Source organism: Glandiceps talaboti, chromosome 6 (assembly GCF_964340395.1).
Source record: "Glandiceps talaboti chromosome 6, keGlaTala1.1, whole genome shotgun sequence".
In the NCBI taxonomy this organism is placed as follows: Eukaryota; Metazoa; Hemichordata; class Enteropneusta; family Spengelidae; genus Glandiceps; species Glandiceps talaboti.
Window position 1 is genome coordinate 3,650,849 of NC_135554.1, and position 24,623 is coordinate 3,675,471.

The 24,623-nt window shown below is 35.8% G+C and overlaps 2 protein-coding genes and 1 non-coding gene across 3 annotated transcripts; all 3 read right to left on the reverse strand.

The window, feature by feature from the left end:
• Nucleotides 1–5,027: 5,027 nt before the first annotated feature.
• On the reverse strand, nt 5,028–11,513 carry LOC144436608 (tartrate-resistant acid phosphatase type 5-like). The gene is made up of 6 exons (XM_078125430.1): nt 11,372–11,513; nt 9,842–10,044; nt 8,767–8,891; nt 7,949–8,152; nt 6,309–6,453; nt 5,028–6,120 (listed from the first exon to the last, which is right to left on the reverse strand). Exons 1-6 carry the CDS (start codon nt 11,424–11,426, stop codon nt 5,863–5,865), a joined length of 990 nt encoding a protein of 329 aa, XP_077981556.1. The 5' UTR covers nt 11,427–11,513; the 3' UTR covers nt 5,028–5,862.
• Nucleotides 11,514–11,935: 422 nt separating this feature from the next.
• LOC144436567 (tartrate-resistant acid phosphatase type 5-like) lies at nt 11,936–21,558 on the reverse strand. Its single transcript, XM_078125386.1, has 6 exons — nt 21,379–21,558; nt 17,091–17,299; nt 16,025–16,149; nt 13,842–14,045; nt 13,204–13,348; nt 11,936–12,659 (listed from the first exon to the last, which is right to left on the reverse strand). Exons 1-6 carry the CDS (start codon nt 21,449–21,451, stop codon nt 12,402–12,404), a joined length of 1,014 nt encoding a protein of 337 aa, XP_077981512.1. The 5' UTR covers nt 21,452–21,558; the 3' UTR covers nt 11,936–12,401.
• Nucleotides 21,559–22,141: 583 nt separating this feature from the next.
• Nucleotides 22,142–22,332, reverse strand: LOC144437088 (U2 spliceosomal RNA). The gene has a single exon (XR_013480986.1). It is a non-coding gene; the product is annotated as a U2 spliceosomal RNA (small nuclear RNA).
• Nucleotides 22,333–24,623: the final 2,291 nt, after the last annotated feature.

Genomic DNA, 24,623 nt, shown 5'->3' on the forward strand with positions numbered 1-24,623 from the left:
ACAGTTAAGTCACAACTTTTCTTTCATCTTTGTTGTATAGTGGAGTTTAAAGTGTGTCATTATTTTGTGATGTACCAATTTAGCCAACTATTGCTTCAAATAAAATATACATTTGAGTTAGATTGAGTTTGTTTGATTTTTATGGTATATGTGGATATACATTGAGTTAGATAGATTTGTATGGTATATGTGGATATACATTGAGTTAGATTGAGTTTGTTTGATTTTTATGGTATATGTGGATATACATTGAGTTAGATAGATTTGTATGGTATATGTGGATATACATTGAGTTAGATAGATTTGTATGGTATATGTGGATATACATTGAGTTAGATAGATTTGTATGGTATATGTGGATATACATTGAGTTAGATAGATTTGTATGGTATATGTGGATATACATTGAGTTAGATAGATTTGTATGGTATATGTGGATATACATTGAGTTAGATAGATTTGTATGGTATATGTGGATATACATTGAGTTAGATTGATTTGTATGGTATATGTGGATATACATTGAGTTAGATAGATTTGTATGGTATATGTGGATATACATTGAGTTAGATAGATTTGTATGGTATATGTGGATATACACTGAGTTAGATAGATTTGTATGGTATATGTGGATATACACTGAGTTAGATTGATTTGTATGGTATATGTGGATATACATTGAGTTAGATTGATTTGTATGGTATATGTGGATATACATTGAGTTAGATTGATTTGTATGGTATATGTGGATATACATTGAGTTAGATTGATTTGTATGGTATATGTGGATATACATTGAGTTAGATTGAGTTTGTTTGATTTTTATGGTATATGTGGATATACACTGAGTTAGATAGATTTGTATGGTATATGTGGATATACACTGAGTTAGATTGATTTGTATGGTATATGTGGATATACACTGAGTTAGATTGATTTGTATGGTATATGTGGATATACATTGAGTTAGATTGATTTGTATGGTATATGTGGATATACACTGAGTTAGATAGATTTGTATGGTATATGTGGATATACATTGAGTTAGATTGATTTGTATGGTATATGTGGATATACATTGAGTTAGATTGAGTTAGATTGATTTGTATGGTATGTGTGGATATGCAATGAGTTAGTTTGATTTGTATGGTATATGTGGATATACATTGAGTTTGTTTGATTTGTATGGTATATGTGGATATACATTGAGTTAGATTGATTTGTATGGTATATGTGGATATACACTGAGTTAGATTGATTTGTATGGTATATGTGGATATACATTGAGTTAGATTGAGTTAGATTGATTTGTATGGTATGTGTGGATATACATTGAGTTAGATAGATTTGTATGGTATATGTGGATATACACTGAGTTAGATAGATTTGTATGGTATATGTGGATATACACTGAGTTTGTTTGATTTGTATGGTATATGTGGATATACATTGAGTTAGATTGAGTTAGATAGATTTGTATGGTATATGTGGATATACATTGAGTTAGATAGATTTGTATGGTATATGTGGATATACACTGAGTTTGTTTGATTTGTATGGTATATGTGGATATACATTGAGTTAGATTGATTTGTATGGTATATGTGGATATACATTGAGTTAGATAGATTTGTATGGTATATGTGGATATACATTGAGTTAGATTGATTTGTATGGTATATGTGGATATACATTGAGTTAGATTTGTATGGTATATGTGGATATACATTGAGTTAGATTGATTTGTATGGTATATGTGGATATACACTGAGTTAGATTGATTTGTATGGTATATGTGGATATACATTGAGTTAGATTGATTTGTATGGTATATGTGGATATACATTGAGTTAGATAGATTTGTATGGTATATGTGGATATACATTGAGTTAGATTGATTTGTATGGTATATGTGGATATACATTGAGTTAGATAGATTTGTATGGTATATGTGGATATACACTGAGTTAGATTGATTTGTATGGTATATGTGGATATACATTGAGTTAGATTGATTTGTATGGTATATGTGGATATACATTGAGTTAGATTGATTTGTATGGTATATGTGATATACACTGAGTTAGATTGATTTGTATGGTATATGTGGATATACATTGAGTTAGTTTGATTTGTATGGTATATGTGATATACACTGAGTTAGATTGATTTGTATGGTATATGTGGATATACACTGAGTTAGATTGATTTGTATGGTATATGTGGATATACACTGAGTTAGATTGATTTGTATGGTATATGTGGATATACATTGAGTTAGTTTGATTTGTATGGTATATGTGGATATACACTGAGTTAGATTGATTTGTATGGTATATGTGGATATACACTGAGTTAGATTGATTTGTATGGTATATGTGAATATACATTGAGTTAGATTGATTTGTATGGTATATGTGGATATACACTGAGTTAGATTGATTTGTATGGTATATGTGGATATACATTGAGTTAGATCGAGTTAGATTGATTTGTATGGTATGTGTGGATATGCAATGAGTTAGTTTGGGTTTAATAGTTAGATTGATTTGTATGATATAATATGGTTCAATCCTTTTTCAAATCTGTATTATGCTAGATAACAGTAGTCCAGTCAAAATAAGGTTTGACCAGGACATAATTGCAGCAGAAATTATTTTTAGTGCATCTTACCTAGAATTGAATGCTGAACAACATACCGAAGGGAAAAATCATAAGTGATGAATCATTGTGAAAATGAGGTTATTAATAATTAGCATAATTAACGGGAACACCATATTCATAAAATACTGTTTTCGCAACAAACCTAGCAAGTAATATGTCTACGGATAGGTATAAGGGTGAAAAAGCATACAAGGACCATCATTTGATGATTTGACATCTCCTATGTCATTTACATAGCTTAATATTTCAGCTGGCGGTTTTAATTAGTTTAATTCATATGAATAACATGTAGTGTATACGTATATGTTACACCCAATCCGTGAAACTGCCCAATTCATGAAATGTGTATGTAACTTTGCCCAGTTCATGGAATGGAATAGATTATGATCTAATAGGGCCAGATTAAATTTTTGGCAAGAGTTTTGAACTGAGGTGTTGATTATTGAACTTTATTAAAAACACAAGCTACACTGAATTATAATAAAATAAGAATTGTGAAGTGATGAGTTTGTAAATACATGATAATAAAGTTGTGTGATTATTATTCTTTTTTGTGTGTGTCCTATAAAAGATGCTCATTTCATGTTCTGGGCATATCTTACAATACCCACTTAATAACCTGGGCAACACGATTGCCTATTTCATGAACTGGGTAAAGTTACCTAGTACCCATTTCATGAATTGGGCAATTCACAGATTGGTTGTAACATATACACCATTTCAAAAACACCTGGGCAAGTAACATGTCTATCGATATAGAATTGAAATTGTAAACTACCTTTACATCTTATATAATCATCAATAAACCCAAATTAAGTGATATATGTATTGACTCATTAACCCCTGATATCCAAACAAAAATATTAATAATTTTAAAACTCATATCATACGAATTAACATGTCATCTGAAATTAGAACAACAAAGGTTGTGATGATTGTGTACAACAAAGCAAACACAAACACAGATAAAATTCTGAGCAAGATGGGCCAAAAATCATTTCTGTTGCTATTATGTCACGGTTCCGCCTACATTTCCGCTAGATTGTCTGGACTACATGAGAACTGGTCAATTCAGTTGTAATCACACTCATAATACTATTGGTTAGAGACTACTGAGAACATCATATCTGTCAACTGATTGGGTGTATGGACACTTTATCATATCTGTCAACTGATTGGGTGTATGGACACTTTATCATATCTGTCAACTGATTGGGTGTATGGACACTTTATCATATCAGTCAGCTGATTGGGTGTATGGACACTTTATCATACCAGTCAGCTGATTGGGTGTATGGACACTTTATCATATCAGTCAGCTGATTGGGTGTATGGACACTTTATCATATCAGTCAGCTGATTGGGTGTATGGACACTTTATCATATATGTCAGCTGATTGGGTGTATGGACACTTTATCATATCAGTCAGTTGATTGGGTGTATGGACACTTTATCATATCAGTCAGCTGATTGGGTGTATGGACACTTTATCATATATGTCAGCTGATTGGGTGTATGGACACTTTATCATATCAGTCAGCTGATTGGGTGTATGGACACTTTATCATACCAGTCAGCTGATTGGGTGTATGGACACTTTATCATATCAGTCAGCTGATTGGGTGTATGGACACTTTATCATATATGTCAGCTGATTGGGTGTATGGACACTTTATCATACCAGTCAGCTGATTGGGTGTATGGACACTTTATCATATCAGTCAGCTGATTGGGTGTATGGACACTTTATCATACCAGTCAGCTGATTGGGTGTATGGACACTTTATCATACCAGTCAGCTGATTGGGTGTATGGACACTTTATCATACCAGTCAGCTGATTGGGTGTATGGACACTTTATCATACCAGTCAGCTGATTGGGTGTATGGACATTTTATCATACCAGTCAGCTGATTGGGTGTATGGACACTTTATCATACCAGTCAGTTGATTGGGTGTATGGACATTTTATCATATCAGTCAGCTGATTGGGTGTATGGACACTTTATCATATCAGTCAGTTGATTGGGTGTATGGACATTTTATCATATCAGTCAGCTGATTGGGTGTATGGACACTTTATCATACCAGTCAGCTGATTGGGTGTATGGACACTTTATCATATCAGTCAGCTGATTGGGTGTATGGACATTTTATCATATCAGTCAGCTGATTGGGTGTATGGACACTTTATCATATCAGTCAGCTGATTGGGTGTATGGACACTTTATCATATACCACCACATTCACATTGATTACAAGACAGCAGACTTTTGAAAGATAACAAAAACGTTCATTTATTATTCATTTCAAAAATAACATATGCGTTTTTGATTATTTTGATAATACACACATCCCGGCATTCAAATTTCTCGAAAGTTTCACTCTGACTCACGAATCAAGTCATAAAATATGTTTCCGAATGAGTAGCGATACTGTATCACGCCCTCTCTTGGTCAGATAATGACCGATAGTACACGACTCTGATGTAGAATACGCATTGATACATATTTTACAGTCAGGTGGAAGAAAACCTCATCATAAAACCAACCATATTATATCAAACACTGAAAAAGGACTAAACTAAAGACATGGAAGGAAATGATTTTTTTTGCATTTAGTTGTAGGATAAGTACTACCAAAATATGTAAATTAATGTCACTAGTGGTCGCATATTAATGATCAATATGCATACTCTATAGAGTTCAACACATTATAAACATTCAACAGTGTTTCTGTAATTATCACAATTCTTATTGTATCATCTCTTGTTTTAAATGTTGATAGGTTGTATTCCTCCTTTTCTTCCCAATCACTTTAACTGTCAATTTTATGAACTAGCTCATTTTAAAATGTAAATAATAAGCTTATATATATTTAGATCATTCCTAATTTGTAATCATTTATATACACTAAATTGTTTGCAACATTAATAGTCTTCTTAAATCTTCCAATAAGTAAACAAATGTTTTAGTTGTAGTGTTGTGGCAAGGTATTCTGTCAGAGTAACAGTTTCTAGACGACATCAAGGGGGCAACAAGAGATCACCATGGTAACAGCTGCTTTGGATGAACGCCCTCGTACAGAGAAAAACTGACCCAGTTACTACAGATAATTAATATTGAAATGAATCAATTGACCCGGTGACCCCGTTACTACAGATAATTAATATTCAAATGAATCAATTGACCCGGTTACTACAGATAATCAATATTCTTCCTCGGATTCAGAACTGTTTTATAGACGTCTTTCCCGTTGCTGGCTTGATACAGGGCAACTGTCATGTTTTGTGGTGTTGCTTCAATGTAACCGAATCCTCCTAAACCAAGTAGGTCCGCCCAGTGATATTTCAATGAGCCAGGAGGTACGGCATCTTTGTGTTTAGTTGACGGGTCTACTATATCACCAGCCCCAATGACGAAGTAATCAACGCTGGAACTGTTTTCTTTCAAATGCTAGAGGAAATAAATAAACAAATATATAAAACGGATTTAGAACTTCTTAAACATTCCAATATTTCATGACTAAACATTTCTTAACCATCTTAATAACTCGTCGACGCTTCTTCAATGCCGTAAAAAAGAAATAATTGTAAAGTGGCTTTGTGGATGCAAGATGGCGCTACACAAACGTGAACCGTTACCTGCAGATTGTGATCGTGACCACAGAGGTAAGCCGTAACGTCATACTTCTCAAGAAGTGGCTTGAGTTGAGTAACAAGTAAGTTATTCGGTCCATGTTCAGCAATTGACCACACAGGATAATGACCCCCAACGATAATGTAGTCACTAAAACCAGATATGAAAATAAATCATTAAATGTACATGTAAATGCATTTGAGAGCGACAGCAAACACAGCAGTTTCTACCCTCTGTGTTCATTATTATATAAGGCATTTTATGGATTTCAAAGTACTGAATTTAATAATTGTTCTTATAATAGTAATATGTTAGTTTACATGTGGAATGCTGCAAATAAATAAATAAATAAATAAATAAATAAATAAATAAATAAATAAATAAATAAATATAAACCATTGATAGATACACTGACGCAATTCAATGTTGTCCATCCTACACACGTACATAGTCAAAGATTTTTAAGTAACACCAAGGTTGATACTACACCCGGAAATACACATAATGAGTTGTTTGAGTGAAAACCCCGCTTCTCTTTTAATCGTATAGCTCATTCGAATTTAATGGCATTAATTTAAACCCAGTGTAAGTAACTTGTACAGTGCTCCACACTATCAAATGTGATACGTTGCTTGTTATCATTGTGATCACTGATATTCAGTACGTATACCCTTACGTGTAACCATAGTAACCTATAAGTGTATAAGGGTTGTGGTCTCATGATAGCGTGTCATGAATATGGCTATTGTTATTCCGACACGAGCCCACAACCTCTATGAGCAATAATCCGATCACATGATAAACTATTCCTGTTAACACCTGATGATCTATTTTGGAGGTTTTTTTCTCCTTTTCTTACACTATTTTGATATTTTGCCGATAAAACTGCAACGTTTTTGGAAAACAACTATTGTTTTACAGTATTTTCACTTGTAAACGTAAATTTTGAAAGAAAAAAACAAACATAAAGATTATGATGAAAAATATTTATCACATATATTTGCTAAGATAATGAAAACCTAATCAGATCAGAGGGTGTTTGTTTTATCAATCAATATGAGGCCGTGCAATCTTCTACTAACCGTACAATATCAATTTAATAATAAATTATGAACTGGTTTATATAGAGATGTATTCGTTTGATAGAGATGTGTGCTAATAGTAATAATATCAAATTAAGTCGCAGAATGTTTCAAGGCATGTTTACGTTTTATCGAGATTTAACATTGAGCATGGTAATAATGATGACTTATTGGCATGTCATAGTTTTATACGAGGAGGACACGTCCAGTAGTCAATATTCAACGCCGACATTTTAACTTTATCGAAATATTAATTTCTGACCAAATACACGGAGCAGAAGGAGCGTAGAATATGAATCATGGGAAACATGTTGAACAATATAAAGTATTTATGATACAATTTGAACTTTTGGTTCCAAAGTAAGACTAAATCTAGTCCACGGGATTTCTATAATTTGGTAGTTCTGACGTCATTGTTAATGTGATCATATCATCCAATACAGAATTCGAAATAAAAACAACTTAAACCAGCAACAGAACTATAAATATTCATACTTGGCGTTAAAAGTACTTCAAGTTGTCACACAAAATTAAAAACCTGTAATTATAATATGTTCATTTACTCAGTTGATGCCTTCAGTGTAGCTTCAATCCACTGTAACTGAGCATCAGCCAAGACAGGGTCGTCTGGTCCCTCCAACTCTGTGCCTGGGGTAAGATCGTCCGTATTCCCAGTTAATATCACTGTGTCTATCAAAACCATCAGCAATGAACTACTTGAATTTGGAATGGTGAATCTTTTACTATAGTACAGTTCTGGAAAGTTCCTTCAATATAGAAAGAGAGAAAACCGCCACGATACGATTACAATTAAGCTTACGTGGTAGCTGTGGTAACCATTTTGGCGGGTAATCTTTTATAGTGCTCATCGGTGACCAGGTAAAGAGTAATTGTTGGTTCATACCTTGATATCATAAATAAAAGTAAAAAACAAATGGAGGCGTGAATGTTTGGGACTGTGGTTAAAGAGGGACACTTTTAGCAATTCTAGAAACCTGTAGCAGTTTTCAGCTCATTAATTTTTATGCTGATCGACGAACGCCACCGCCGCGCTTTTGCTTTTTCTTTTTCTCGAATGATAAAAAACATGACAAAATGCAAGAATAAAAACTCCAACAAGGGAATTTGAAGCTACAATTACTACAGATCTGAACTTATTTGTTAAACGTCAAATCATTTGCTGTTTTCAGTCTTTGGAGTGAAGACTGTCTGACTTTATTCGACTTGTCTTCATCGTAGTCTTTTTAATGTTTGTTTAAATCTTCTCATGTAATTATATATATATATATATATATATATATATATATATATATATATATATATATATATATATATATATATATATATACAATATTTTCTTAGAAGTATTTATCCTTCTCACCATCTCTGTGAAACACTGGTGTATGCAAGCTGAGCTGTGATGTTTCCTTTGTGGTCATGGTTGCCAGCACACACATACCATGGTTGTTGTAGCGATGACGCTGTGAACACGTTCTCAAACGTTTCCTGAACATGACAGTGAAATCACTATGTTACAATTGGCTATACACCACACATCGCACAAATACATCCCCACATACACATATACGGTATATATATATATATTATCACGTACACAAAGATATAGTCTGACGTATACAGTGTATACATTCTGATAGTACAGTACACAGTATATGCATTATCACGTACACTTTTATATATCACTTCCCACAATTCTACTTTCTCTCGCGTCCACAACATCCTAGTACATTCTCAATTCTAGACATAAATTCCCACCTACACAGTATATACACTCTGATACCCAGTATATACACTCTGATACCCAGCATATACACTCTGATACCCAATATATACACTCTGATACCCAGTATATACATTCTGATACCCAATATATACCCTCTGATACCCAGTATATGCACTCTGATACATAGTATATACACTCTGATACCCAGTATATACACTCTGATACCCAGTATATACACTTTGATACCAGTATATACACTCTGATACCCAGTATATACACTTTGATACCAGTATATGCACTCTGATACATAGTATATACACTCTGATACCCAGTATATACACTCTGATACCCAGTATATACACTTTGATACCAGTATATACACTCTGATACCCAGTATATACACTTTGATACCCAGTATATACACTCTGATACCAGTATATACACTTTGATACCAGTATATACACTTTGATACCCAGTATATACACTCTGATACCAGTATATACACTTTGATACCCAGTATATACACTCTGATACCCAGTATATACACTCTGATACCCAGTATATACTCTTGCGTACAATTATACATTCCCACAAATACATATTGTCAGAGCCCGGGTACGTTTACCTCTTTCTCGTTGACAGTGTTCTACCATTGCTGTAGAGAGACTCTGAGGGTTTACGACGAGAACTAAATATTATTATAATTAAATACCTGGAAACGTTTATCGTTGACATCTTTGACGCCAGTTTCATAGAAATTGTCACCTAGAGCGATAGTAAATTGTGACCCGTGGTTGTCAGCTATTTTACCCATTGTGCTGGCTACAGCGACCTCGAATGGAGACGTGTAGGGAAATATTGGGATACCGCCCCAGTCACCAATCACGGTGAAACGTAGTGCATTCTGAGACGAACCTGTGAATAACAAACATTGTACAGAAAAGACAACGAAGTATAAACACACAATATCAAGGCATAATCCAACAACAGACAATTGTAAAAGATAATTTATTAATTGATAATGGGTACCGTAGTAAAATGTACAAGTATACAGACTTCATATAACGCCAACTCATCATCTGAAGGCATCCACAGCGTTGTACTCCACAACAAATTGAAGCTTTAGTATTATAGAATATTGTCAACATTCATAGGTAAGTAACGAAGCTTAAATTACAAGGGGGGGGGGGGGGCAGGGGGAATTAGGGGGTGGGTCACTTTTTACAAATCGGCCCTCGGGCCGGGGGGGGGGCATATTTTAGAAAATGGAAATTAGGGAAGGGTAACATTTTACTTTGACTCATTTCAACTTTTCAGTATTTTGTGATTTTGGCATGATCCCAGTGCTGCCACCGGTTCCAAATCCTACTACTACCACATCCCATCACTTCCATCATTGTAGAGTAATGACATACCAGTGAAATGTAGCGAATTAACTGTTAGTTGTGGTGTGAGGATAGGATATGGCCGGGTCTCACAGCAGTGAATGGCCACTTCTAAACCATGTTGTTGTGGGAGGGTCATATTTCAGGAAGGAATTGAGGGTCACTTGTTAGCACAACATACTGGGGGGGGGGGGGGCATTTTATGCCACTGACCGGGCTTGATTTTCCCCGGCAACCACCTGGAGTTGGTGAAGGCTCTCTAATGTACATGTAAACACAGACAAGAATATAATATTTAATAGAATATATATTACTACTAAATACAACAATAGAATATTCTTGTCTGTGATGTAAATGAGTTCATTGCAGCTGTGTCGTTAACTACTTCACAATAATCAAACATGGCATTTCGATTTGTGATCTGTAATAATAGCCTGTCCGTATGTTTATCTGCTGTTACAAAGTACCGTACAAAGTGTACAATCCATAGTGCGTGAACTCCGTCTTGTCATCTTGTTCAATTATTGTCCAATGTCCACTTACTTCACTACTCCAACCACTGTTATTCAGTTTGACCCCAAATATTACTGATTGTACCTTAGACCCATCTCCTGTACTGGCCACAGACTGACACTATTGAATTACATTAATTACAAGTTCGTCATTGTTGTCAGCATTATTCCTTACTTCCTTATATTTTATCCCCACTTCCCTTCCCTGTGATTCTACATGTTAATACAGTTAGATACATCGTGTGTACCTAACACAATCTTGGCTTGGATAGAGACTGTACTTGAAATCATATACTAGTCACATTATAAATACAAATGTATGGTGTGATTTCTAGATTTCCTTACCTGTAGACACGCCCAGTAGTAGTAGAACACTTAAAACTAGACAGAGATACTTCATTGTTGAATATGGAGCAGAGTGATGGTACACACTGCGTACATCTAGATTATAATGTGTTACTAGACTAAGTGTTGTTACTAATGTTGACAGACATCCCGTGATATGATCCAAAACCACGTGATAACCGTCGTAATCCACAGAAGATACAGCCCAACTACACATATGCCCTCATGTGATCATAGAAGGCATATCTCTTTTCTTTTCTTTTATATACATTTTCACCTTCATTAATATATATATATTACACCTGACGATCCTTCGGGTGAAACGGTCCGTAGTGTAATTCCACTATGTAATATCAGACTCGTCTTCTTTCATTTTTATGTATATATATATATATATATATATATATATATATATATATATATATATATATATATATATCTCTCTCTCTCTCTCTCTCTCTCTCTCTCTCTCTCTCTCTCTCTCTCTCTCTCTCTCTCAAACACACAAAATATTTGAATATGGAAATTTTATTTCCGTTGTACAAATTATGCATTGTAAGTAGTACGAGTTCGATGTAAATATTAATAATTAAAGACCTGATAACACCACGGTGAAAAACAGTCAAATTTACAACATGGGTATTTTGGACATACTTTTTGAAATCACCAAAACGCTATGTACAATTTGAAAGACAACTTGTAAAGTATTCACCATTTATACATCGTAGTCTAGTATAATTAAAGCACCATATTGCTATTGCTTCACAAACGTATAACTTGATCACTCTCCTTTCCTCAGCAACAAATTATTTGAAATATTTGTCTGTCGCTTGTCACTTGGCAAAATGCAAATATCTGGTTTTCCCTTTGAGAAATTATGACGCATAAAGCTTTCCTTATAAGCTATGTTTATCCCCAGGCAATATGCACTTATCATAACGGACAGCACTGACAAAACATTGTCTCTGATTTATCAAATCTATATCTGGGGTCGTTGTAAAAACAATGTCCGATTTAGGCAGTAACTAACTCAAAGATGGCCTTTGACCTTCCTGGGGAACATAGTTCGTTGGTATAAGTCTTTTTCAGACACGGCATCAACAAATGTAAATATTGCGTTACTTGGGGTGATTTCGACATAGGCGAAGCCGCCAAGACGGTCTGTATCGGCGTCATGGAACTTCAACGAACCATCTGGAACACTATCAATGTGAGCTATAGATGGATCGACAACGTGAGCTGAACCGATGACAAAGTACTCCACAGTAGACGTGTTCTCTTTTAAGTGCTGTCAAATAACAAAGGAAACAAGGGACCATGTTGGTAATGAATGACTCGGTAAGAGGAGAATTTCGTCCTGTAGTATATTGTCTTTGAATAGACTGTCGATAATCAGTTGGGTTTCTCATTTGAACTGTTATAGTACAATTATTAAAACATAATATTCAAGTAGAGTAAAAAGGCAAGTACAGTCATATTGCTCATTTCCTAAAAACACGTAGTCCATTTCCTGGCAAAATATCGAAGACTGTTATTACAAGTCATGTAACAGCGACAGTAACAACATAAAATAAATCAATAGCTAGTCTATAGGCAGAATGAATTGAGGATATGTTTTCAGAAAGTACAGGTGTCATTTATACATTTTTAATAGGTTTTAAAAAATCAAACACGATGAAAACTAACTGATAAAATATGTGCAATTACAAATAGTCGCCCTCTCTCTCTCTCTCTCTCTCTCTCTCTCTCTCTCTCTCTCTCTCTCTCTCTCTCTCTCTCTCTCTCTCTCTCTCTCTCTCTCTCTCTCTCTCTCTCTCTCTCTCTCTGCATACCTGTAGATTATGGTCGTGTCCACAAAAATACGCTGTAACTCCATATTTCTCTAGCATTGGTTTCAACGTTTGTACAAGAAGTGAAGTTGGACCGTGTTCAGCTATTGACCATACAGGATAGTGGCCACCCATAATTATATAATCGCTGAAATACAGATTTATGAAAATGATAAATTATCAGAGAAACATGTGTTGTTCCTAATGTATGCATATATGTTAAACACATTTCTAGCATTCGACCCATATACAACAAGAAAATATAAATATGTAAAAAGGCAAAAGTCAAGTATTGGCAACTTAAAATCACGACATTACGTTTCTCTTACCATTGTCCATCGTTGTTTGTATTGTACAAACGTCAGTTTATGGAGATGAGGTCGTTATTAGGCTGGACTCAGAATTTACAGCGGGGGGGGGGGAGCATGAAAAAAAATCGAGGGGTCAAGGGGGGGTGGTGGAAATTCTGATGGTCTGAAAAATGGGGCCCGATATATTTTGCTCATGATTTGAACCAAATTAAACCTCAGGAGCGGTCGTTTACCGAGTAAATGTGATGAATTGGGTGACAGCCATGCGAATCTCTCTCGCGAAGGGGGGGGGGGGGGCTGCGATTTTTTAAAAACTAGATGTTAACTTACTCGGTAGAGTTTCTCAAAGTACTATCTATCCATTGCCATTGTTCTGACGCTCCTTTCACGTCTTCTGGTCCTTTCAGGTTAGAACCAAGCACTTCGTCAGCTGTATTTCCGCAAAGCATGACGGTATCGATCATTACAAACAATACAGTTGTGTTGGAATCCGGTACACTGTATTGCTTGCTGTAGTACAGTGATGGGAAGTCCCTGTTCAAATGAAACAAGTCTATCAAACAAAATTGTAACAGCACTAGCATTCATTCATTCATGGTACAAGATGTCATGATGTTTCAATCTACCAATGACTCGTCACTTTTGTTTGCATTATTAACATTTGTAAGGAGAACAACTATGACTTCACAACAACAGGATTTCTGAATCCTCCGAGAAGAAGTTTGAGAAAAATAAATAAAACATGTACACTTCTTCACCATGTAAACAAGGTACAATTTTATTAGTGATAGACATGGATGCATTGATAAAATAAGTCAGTAATGAACACATACACATTGGACCAAATTAGATACACTGTATATGCACGGTAGCTAGGAGTTGGAGTTGGGTTGCTGGAACATGTTTTGAATTGAACTGTTTTGTTATGACTTGCTCAGAATACTGTACACTCTGAATAGTATTGAATCACATATAGGTAAATGTATTGGTGCAGTTGATCACATAGTACGGCAAAATATGTTATCTAGAAGTAAACTAAAAATGCTCCTGTTCAGAGATATCATTTTAGCATTTTCCTGGGGTATTTGTAGTGAACTGTATATTCACGTTCTGTAGGCGAAGTGTATCATGGAGTGATTGTTTTAATTGTCTGGGTTAGCTGGAATTTTGATTCACCAGTGTGGCAAAGGACTTTGAAAACAGTTTTGCCATTCTACATTTATAAGTTAATAAAGTACAATCATGGCTATATATCCCTTATTGCAAAAGTTCATCAAATATGCAAATAAGCAATTAAGACTCAGCACTAAATTTCAGTAAAAAACTATCATATCTCTGTATGATTAATATCTGTGGCAAGTTTCATCACAATTGATAAAGCCCTTCTGGATGAATTTATTGACACCACTAAATTTCATTGTATGCCTTTCCAATATCTTTGATAAAGAAACATCACTGTTTAGGATGTAAAAAAACCTGTAAGAGTAATGTAATATAATAAGTAGTTGACTTGCTAGTCTTGCTGCTAGACGTTCAGGCTTTCTTTCGATACTATAAGCGATGTTCGGTCGTGTGTCGTATTTTATCGGAAGAACATTCGAGGTCTAGCAGATAGACTATTGACTTGCTGGCTGGATCTACACTATTACATAATAGTGTCATTTCCTTCAAGTCCAAAGTCTGCCTCAAGATCAAATACAACAAGTGATGTTACAAAGACTGATTATGACCAGGCTGGGTGCCTACAAAGGGGATTTACTGTGTGTAGCAACATTGAAAAACATGAGAGTGAAACAAGCCAAGACATATAAAATAACGAATTTGAATCTTTAGTATGCCTTTCTGCATGCATCTTTTGAAAGGAAATATCAATATTTGGGAGTACAAAAAACCTGTGTAATACAATAAGTAGTTGACTGCTAGCTGGATCTACCGACATGGTGTCATTTCCTTCAAGTCCAAAGTCTGCCTCAAGATCAAATACAAGTGAGATACAAAGACTAATTAGGCCTGACTGCACTGGGTGCCTACTATTAATAGGGCTTCACTATGTGTCATTAATTATAAATATTATCATTAAGCCACTCCCACCAAAAACCAATCAGCGCTAAGTTACAGCCTGACAATGCCACATAGTAAATTGGAGATCATTTGCTTCAGTACTTTTTGAGATATCAGTGGAACAAAATTTCAGCACAGACAGACAGACAGGCAGATGGCCGGCCGGACAGACAAACAGACAGACATCGCCACGACATTACCTCCCATACGGGAGCTAAAAATAAATTAGCACCTCCACGATTTCAACTTGCACTACTTCTGGATGTAATAGACTTCTTATTATTGGCATTTCAACATTTTTTTTCAGTATATATGTTGTTGGTTGCCTGATCGAAAAAAATGGTACTTATAGTAAGTTACATCTAGTGCAGTTTGAACAATAAAGGAGGGATTGCAAACGGTTAAAACTTCCTAGCATACACCTGATTGTTTTTGGTGGATATAAAACCTACCATCTTTTAGATCTGTTGGTGTACTCAACTTGAGCTTCAACGTTTCCCTTGTAATCGTGATTGCCGGCCACTACATGCCATGGATTATACAGGGACTTGGCAGTGAAGACGTTTTCAAATGTCTCCTGAAATTTAAAGAAGTGCATTCAATACATATGGTGTCTAATAAAGCTAATTTCAAATATCATTTATTTTGATTTTCTATCGTGGATTCCATTTGATGAAAACTATTTCAGCACACTAACACGTATGTATGTATGTATGTATGTATGTGTGTGTGCGCGCACATGCGTGCGTGCGTGTCTGTCTGTCTGTCTGTGTTTATGTATCTATGTGTATGCATGTATGTCTGTCTGTATGTATGTCTGTCTGTCTGTATGTATGTACGTATGTATGTATGTATGTGTGTGTGTGTATGTATGTATGTATGTATGTATGTATGTATGTATGTATGGATGTATGAATGTATGGATGTATGTGTATGTATGTGAGTATGCATGCTTGCTTGCTTGCATGTGTCTGTCTGTCTGTCTGTCTGTCTGTCTGTCTGTCTGTCTTTCTTTCTTTAAACCTCAGACCACTGTGGTCTGAGTTTAGACACAGAACTGTCCTATATAAAGAGGATTATGGCTAATCTATGCAAATGCGGGAAATTAAAACTGCTGCACAGAGCACTAGCTTCTGAGTCTTGTTTTCAGTATTTTTTCTGTGCTCCGAGAAACACACTGGTCATGTATCATGTACAAATTGTTTGTGAATGTCGTAGGATGGTAACTTGATATACAAATTAAATGAAAATCAATCTGCTTGTTTCATAGAATGTAAAAAACTTTCCAAATGAGACAAATTCCCCTGCAAACAGCTGTTTAGATTGTGTGTCACTCAGGATTATTCAAATATGCGACATTTGCATGTGAACAACCCAGATAGATGTTTATATTTTGGTGATTACTTGCCAGTGAGTCATCACAAGTTCTCCACCTCCAAACATACAGTCAGTCATGTGCAAAATAGGGTGCCAGACACAGGCAGTCATGCCTTTAATCATAACTGCATATTTACTTACATTGAACCTTGGATCGTCTACACTCTTGATGCCAGAATAATAAAAATTGTCACCAAGAGCTAATGTGAATTGTGATTGATAGAAGTCAGCTACGTCACCCATTGCCTTGGCGACAGCAACTTCAACTGGTGTAGTATATGGAGAATCTGATTGGCCACCCCAATCACCCAGTGCCGTAAATCTGAGTGCTTTTGGATTTGGAACGAATCCTGTATAGATAACGAAAATGTGAATTAAAAATCATTAATGTGATCGTTCCCCCCCCACACACACACGCAGACAGACGGACAGACTTCAATCCCATGTTGTGAACGAAAAGTACTATCTCATATCTCTCTCGCGTGGTCTTGTTGCTATGCACATTTTCATACATTTTTGAATGTTTATTCACTTGTCTATTAATCTATGTTGTTATCTTTGCAATATATGTGACCATTTGGCTGTTGCCAATGGTCTAGGCATATTTGCATACACTTTTTGAATGTTTGCTCACTTGTCTAAGAATCCTCGTTGTTATCTTTGTGAAATACAGCACCGTTTGGCTGTTGCTATGGGCGTGGTCACGGTTACTATTGGTATTTGCATACGTTTTTTGAATGTTTACTCACTTGCCTACCAGATGTTATTTGACCAAAATATACTGCCATTTGGTTGTTGCTAAAGGCGTGGTCATGGCTGCTAGGGCCAATTGTGTGAAAATGTTTTGAAGAAAATCTGCAGAATAACACTTCTAGAAACATCTCACTAAATTTCAGTCTCATTGACTATGTACTATTACCTAGTGTTGCTGTTAGACCCATATTCTACTCACTGTGATGGCGACCGAAGGTCGCTAGTGAGGGTGATAACCCGAATGGGTCTAGTGAAAGTTGAAAAATTCCTTTGAGCTAATTTACATATATGCATATAGGGTAATCTATTCAATGAACCATGACCTCTAGGATTTGCATATTAACACATATGGTTAGAATGTTTATGTTCTTAGGATTTAGATACTTTCATTGTTTGCAATTCTATTCATATCTATTGTTAATCCGTATATATGGTGTGAACTGTTTCTTTTGTGTAGCCCTTGCTTTGTGTATATAATATGAGCCCTATACACTCTCTATGGTTGCATTTGAGCCCACATTACAATACTGTGAACCGGAAAATTATTGCGCAGTCTTATTTTCGCGCTTTGGGAGATCACGGTGGTTACGCGCAGTTTAATTTTCGCGCAAGGCCGTCAGTGGATTTTTTGTGTGAACATAAACAAGCTGAGAAAAATGAAATTTGACACTGATTGATGGGCAGTATTGCTCTGTCGGCATCCGTCAGTTGCAGTGCTCTATTGTTTCCAACTGTGAAGATACTGTGACACGTTGACTTGTGACAAATGTAGGTGTTAATTTGTTCAATTATGTACTAAACAAGTTACCAGATCACACAATACGAAAGTTGGGTAGCTCACAGCCTCAAAGCAGGAGCCGTCAACACACATGCGTCAATATGGTACAGTCACACGTTTGGTGAAACACTGCACTAATCAAATCACGTCAGTGTCTCTGTTTTGCGTCTTTTTGGAATGAAGTTCAAAAGGTCACGTTGGTTACATTTTGATACTCAGTATCCGAAGTCACAGAGAATGATCCGATTGCTACACGTTACTTACAATACTGTATATGATTCTTGTATCAATAAAATGGCATGAACAACCATGCAAACAAAAATACAACTATGGAATATAGAGCGTTGCGGTTGCTTGCATACTAGAAGTGAGCTTCAAGCAGAGACAATTTAGGTAAAGACAACAAGATAAGTGACACAAAACAACAGCCGGTGCCTCTGATGTCGGTTGACGGAAAGCTTTATGACTTTGTTTATATCTGTCATGTTCTAAAATAAACTCCCACGGTGTTCTAGGACTGTTCATGCTGTCAACGTGACTTCCTTTATTGCTGATAACATTAGATAAGATTGTACAAGACGCACCATAGCACATACCATTTCTCCGTAGGGTTGGTCTTTGAATTTTGAAATGTTACATCTTAATGTTGGTGAAATGAAACCGAGTGGTGTGTATTTTTGATTATGGAATGTTTAGTCTATTACAAAATAATTGGCAAGAAATAGCATTTATTACTTAGATACACGTACATTAGTGTTATCAATGCCGACACAACACACAGCCAAAATGGAATGAGCGATGGGAAGAGAGATACTGTTAACTTACGTATACTGACAGCAAACTAAGGCCCGTACACCACACACGTGTTTGTACAGTCACATAATGTGTCGACCAGAATTGAAGTCATCTTTTTGCAAATCAGAGGTAGCAAAGATGTCGGAATTACATGTACCAAGCGAGGACAACAGTATATGATTTGGTATTGAAGGCATTGTTTACCCTTGCATGCCGATGGGAAAGCCAAAGTCAATTATCTACATGTCGAGGTGAACGAAAACATCGATGCGTGCCTCATCAAAACAAACAACGGTTCTACAAAACGGAAGCGAGGGTCTTATCAGCAGTACTCCTCTGAGATTCTATGCAAAATTGGAAATAAAGATTCATAATTCTTTGTAAAACTTCGTTGCAAATACTTTATTGGGTGTTGTCTGAAAACTCGTGTGTCAAGTGTGTTTGTGTGTACCGTGTGTGGTTGTATACGGAGTGATTGTAACAAAAAAGAAAGAAGTTAAATACTTGCCACATGGGGGCGCACACAAGTACATCCGCGCAGTTTTAATTTCGCGGTCACGGTCGAGCGCGAAATTGCGCGAAATTAAAAATGCGCGAATAATTACCCGGTTCACAGTATTTGGTAAACTCTTCAGCGTTCCAGAATAATACCTCTTTGTACCATAGACCCTATGTTTGTACTCGGTTTCAAATGTATTTATCACAAAAAAAGGCAATTAAAGCTTGGAACATTTCCCTTGAAACATGTCAAGAGAAATGCTCTTGTACTTGAATGTTTGTTTCAGTTACTCAGTCTAGAGACACAGTCGCTTGTAAACTGTTATTCCTGTGGAAATGACATCGCTACCGATTTTATAAGAATATCGCCAATCCCTATAATAACGTCATTGTTCTGTATTAGGACCGTCATAGACAAGAATAAAACCATTTAGGAAAGGAATAACAGTTTACAAGCGACTGTGTCTAGAGACCATAGAGAGACAGGGATGCTCAGTCATTACTCAGACCACTGATGGTAATATCACTACTGTCTTATGGCTTTATGGTGAGATTGATCATATACACTAATGGGTCTATGGTTTGATGAGTGTAGATGTGTGCATTGTCATTCACACGATTGGGTTGATCCATTGGAGGCTATATGCATAAAATTAAGAGATTGTTCTCCGCTTGTACTAATTGTCAACTGCCTTCTCTGATAGGCTGCTATTTATATCATGGAATGTAGCGATGACTTTAGCTAGACCTCGGGTGTTACTTCCTCATATCAGAAGAAAGTCTGACAGCCACAAGTAAGAACAGATTGGTAACAAGCCTTATCCCATTGTTCGATCATCGGCCTCCGGTAAACATTACTCTATTGTCATGGAAATAACTTCCAAAGTGTGAATCTGTCCGAATTCAATATAGTATAGCATAAATCAACATACTACGCGATATTTCGATGGGAAAGTTTGTTATCCTACTACCAAATGTAATAGATAACTTGCAATATCGGCACTTGAACTCTCCAAGCATGTATGTATATCCCCTAAATACATCAATGGTCTAAGTCTAGCAGCTAGACTAGGCACCACAGTGTAGTCTATACTAAAACACATTGTTTCGAATGAACATAAATAATATTGTGCGTCTATAATACTGCTTGCTCACTATGTACAGGAATCGATTCCGAGCTGACATTGTCAACGTCACCAAGGGACAGTGTTAGAATCGAGAGTCCCAACTCACTCCGCCCATGGATGTATTTAGGGTACGGTACTGTACGGTACATCCATGCTGTTTGCTGCCGCCCTGTTGAAATACAACGTTATCTCGTCGTACTTCTCGTATCAACGTTACTACATTTACTCCGTCCAAGCAGGATATTATCACCGTTCATATTCATATGAATGGTATGAATTTATATGAATCCACTCAATGCAAGAAAGCTTTGTGTCCATGTGTCCGTTTTAAGAATGACCGAATAACTATACCAGTACGACTAATAAAGCAGCGGCTTGTTTACGTCCCATACAAAGCAGAATACGTACATAAAGCCTTTTAGTCCACAGTCCCTCTATCGCTATCACAATCACAATCAGATTGACATCCGGTACTCACCATGTGTAAAGGTTGCGGCGGATAAAAACTGAAAAACCGACGTTGCCGCGAATAAAAACAACACAGCCATCATTAGAAGATAGTAAATATGGCTGAGATTCCAAACAATTCTGTTTTATCCCCACCACAACACCGGTAGTCTAGTCTACGAACTACGTGCGAGTGCGATACTGTACGAGATATGTGACCACTTCTTTAACCTCGTTCTAGGACTAAAAAAATGAACCACTGAGTATTTGACGTTGAAACGTAAAACACAGTGAAACATAGAAGCGTATTGTATCATAAGTTTATTAATAATGCGTTTCATCACAAGTAAGCCAATTATTCAAGGTATTCATTGAACTGAATGAAACTTTGAACGATATGTTTTGTGCTGTACTGTATTTTATTCACAATCGGTTGTGCACGTAAGCCAGTGGTCACATGTTTAATATGTATAATGAAAGTCACATGAAATTCTCGTGACTGTCACTAAAACAGTACAATGGCAAATTTAAGCAGCCCTGTCAACATGTTTCTTCTCAATATAACTTTAGAGGTAATTTATAGCATGGTGACACTTACGATACTATGTATGGTTTGAAGAATAGAAATATTCGAAATTTCACTTCAACAAACGAGTAGAGGGATTCTGCTTTGTATGGGACGTAAACAAGTAGCGTCATTTATCTTTCTTCAGTATGTAATGTTAGGTATGATGCTCACGACAAACAATATAATTTAAATGCTTTTCATTTAGAATTCTATTTTTAATTTGAATAAGAGGTGGACCGTTCCCGGAGGTACTGCAATACCGGGTCGATCCGTGGCCAGGACGGAGCAAGCCCCTATTCCATGGCCCGTTTCCAAAAATCAGTTTAATATCGAGCTGCTCGATGAGCAGCGTATCAGATATTAAGCTGATAAGAACAGATACTACACATGATCTTAGCCAAAAGGCCGAGAAGCGATAACCGCGTAATGGCAACACAACATGTCTTAATGTACCTGAATCAAAATCTATTTACAGTTTGCTGATATGCTGTAGGTTTGGCGTATAATTTCTTGTGGTTATTCCTTTCAAAACCGAATTAGTATCTTTATATGGTCATCACAAATCTTGCTTTTTTTTCAAAAAGTTTTTTTTTTCCATTCTGTTGAATAGTAATAAGTCCTTATTTTTCCATATATTCTCAAAAATGCACATTGAACCGACTTTTGTTGTCGTTATGCTAAATTATGTAAAGTGCCATTGATCACCTGTCCTTGTACAGAAATGGCACGCCTTTAAACTTACATCCGGGTCTTCACATACGGATTGCAATGGTATAAATATCGCACAGGGCGTAAAAGAAGTCAGACTGCATACTTTTATTGGCATGGCAACCTATAGATCACATTAATATAATCAAATGGAACAATCTCTAGTGAAGAGGACAAAGGAAGCCACTAGAGCTTCGCATTAACAAGTCAACGAAAGGTTAGCCCTATGTGAGCGATGAGGGCGCACAGTTACAGGGATATTCGCAGGAGATGTTGGTACATACAAAACAATCCAAGTTTTAGCTATACGAAGCTCTGAGGACTGTGCGAGAGTCTAAAGACGTATAACCGTAAAGAGTAAACAATTTATCATAAATACAATATATACAATAAGTCATTTTGATATACAACACCTTGCCTCATTTATAACTAATATCTCATCTCTTGAATCATATTAAAGTTACTGTATCATAGTTAAATATATAAAGGATAATCTGAAAATTCTTCAAAATTTAATAAAATGTGGATACAGATCTAGATGTCAACTTCACATTCAAGTTGCTTTCAATAGATAAACATAAATCAAAACCCTAATGCAAGTTGATTACAAAAAAAAAAGATTTCGTAAAATAGAAATGGACTAGGTTCTCTTTATAAGCGAAAGTATCAAGAATTGATTTAAATTTATACGAGGTGAAACGTAGATGAAATCACTTGGGAGGATTAAATCGAAAATCTAATAACGTTAAATTCAAAGATTCGAATTTGGAATCAGCATTCACTTCATAATTACACTTTTAGTACACTTGATGAGAGATTAAACTCCAAGAAATGCGAAGTACTAGTGTTCATGGAAATAAAGGTTGAATAATTACAATGAGGTATCAGAAATATAGCTAGATAACTCAATCGACTTCTAAATATAGCTAGATAATTCAACCGACTTCTAAATATAGCTAGATAATTCAATCGACTTCTAAATATAGCTAGATAATTCAATCGACTTCTAAATATAATTCAAAGGCGTTCAGTAAATAATCAAATTTCTTAAATAAAACAAAGTATTTGTTCGCAAATTATAAACAAGTTTAAGATACAAAATACCACTTCTACACTAAACTATTTTACTCCAAAAGTGAATGAAAAGAGTTTGACGAAGAAACGGAGAAGTTCGCTCAATATGGCTGCCACGAATCGCGTTAATTGAGCACAGATATCGATGAATAAATTAACTGGTGTAAATTCTCGAGGAATGCTCCAACTCGAATATCAGTCAAACGGAATACCAGGGTGTACTTGAAAATGTTAGAAGACGGAACGTGTAAAGTAGCTTACGATGACACGTGGCGACTCGAACAGATACAACAACAAATCATAGCCCCTACACGTGTAGGGTCTAAGAACAAATATTCAATGAAGTTCAATATGAATATTACAAGCACACAACAACACGGCAAGAAATTAACGAATTACGGAATTCCACAAACAAATTGATACTATAACAGAAATAATAGCGTCTACACAATGGACAACGACGAGACGTTTTACTAGGACGTATAAAGGTGTTACTCTTAAACAATACAATTGCAACTCAGACCACTCAGCTTTTCTCTCAAACATACGTTAGGAAGCGAGACAGTTTGTTTCACTCCATGGTAGAACTATATTAATATTATATTCCCAGTGGCAGCTGAGTACGTAATTCAATAAACCATAGACCCTCCAGAATAGGGTAGGGTAGAGGTTTAAAGTAAAATAGGATAGCATAGGGAAGGGTAGAGGTTTGAAGTAGAATAGGATATGGTAGAGTAGGATAGGGTAGGGTGGAGGTTTGAAGTAATGCTATATGATCAATATAGATAATGCTTTAAAGTCCCTCTAGTCGATTGGATTGTTTTAGAACTAATTAGTCTTTGATATTATCATGTCATTTTGTTCTCCTTTGTCCTGTCAATATCATGTCGTCATATTGCGATTGTCAACATTGTTCCATTGATTGT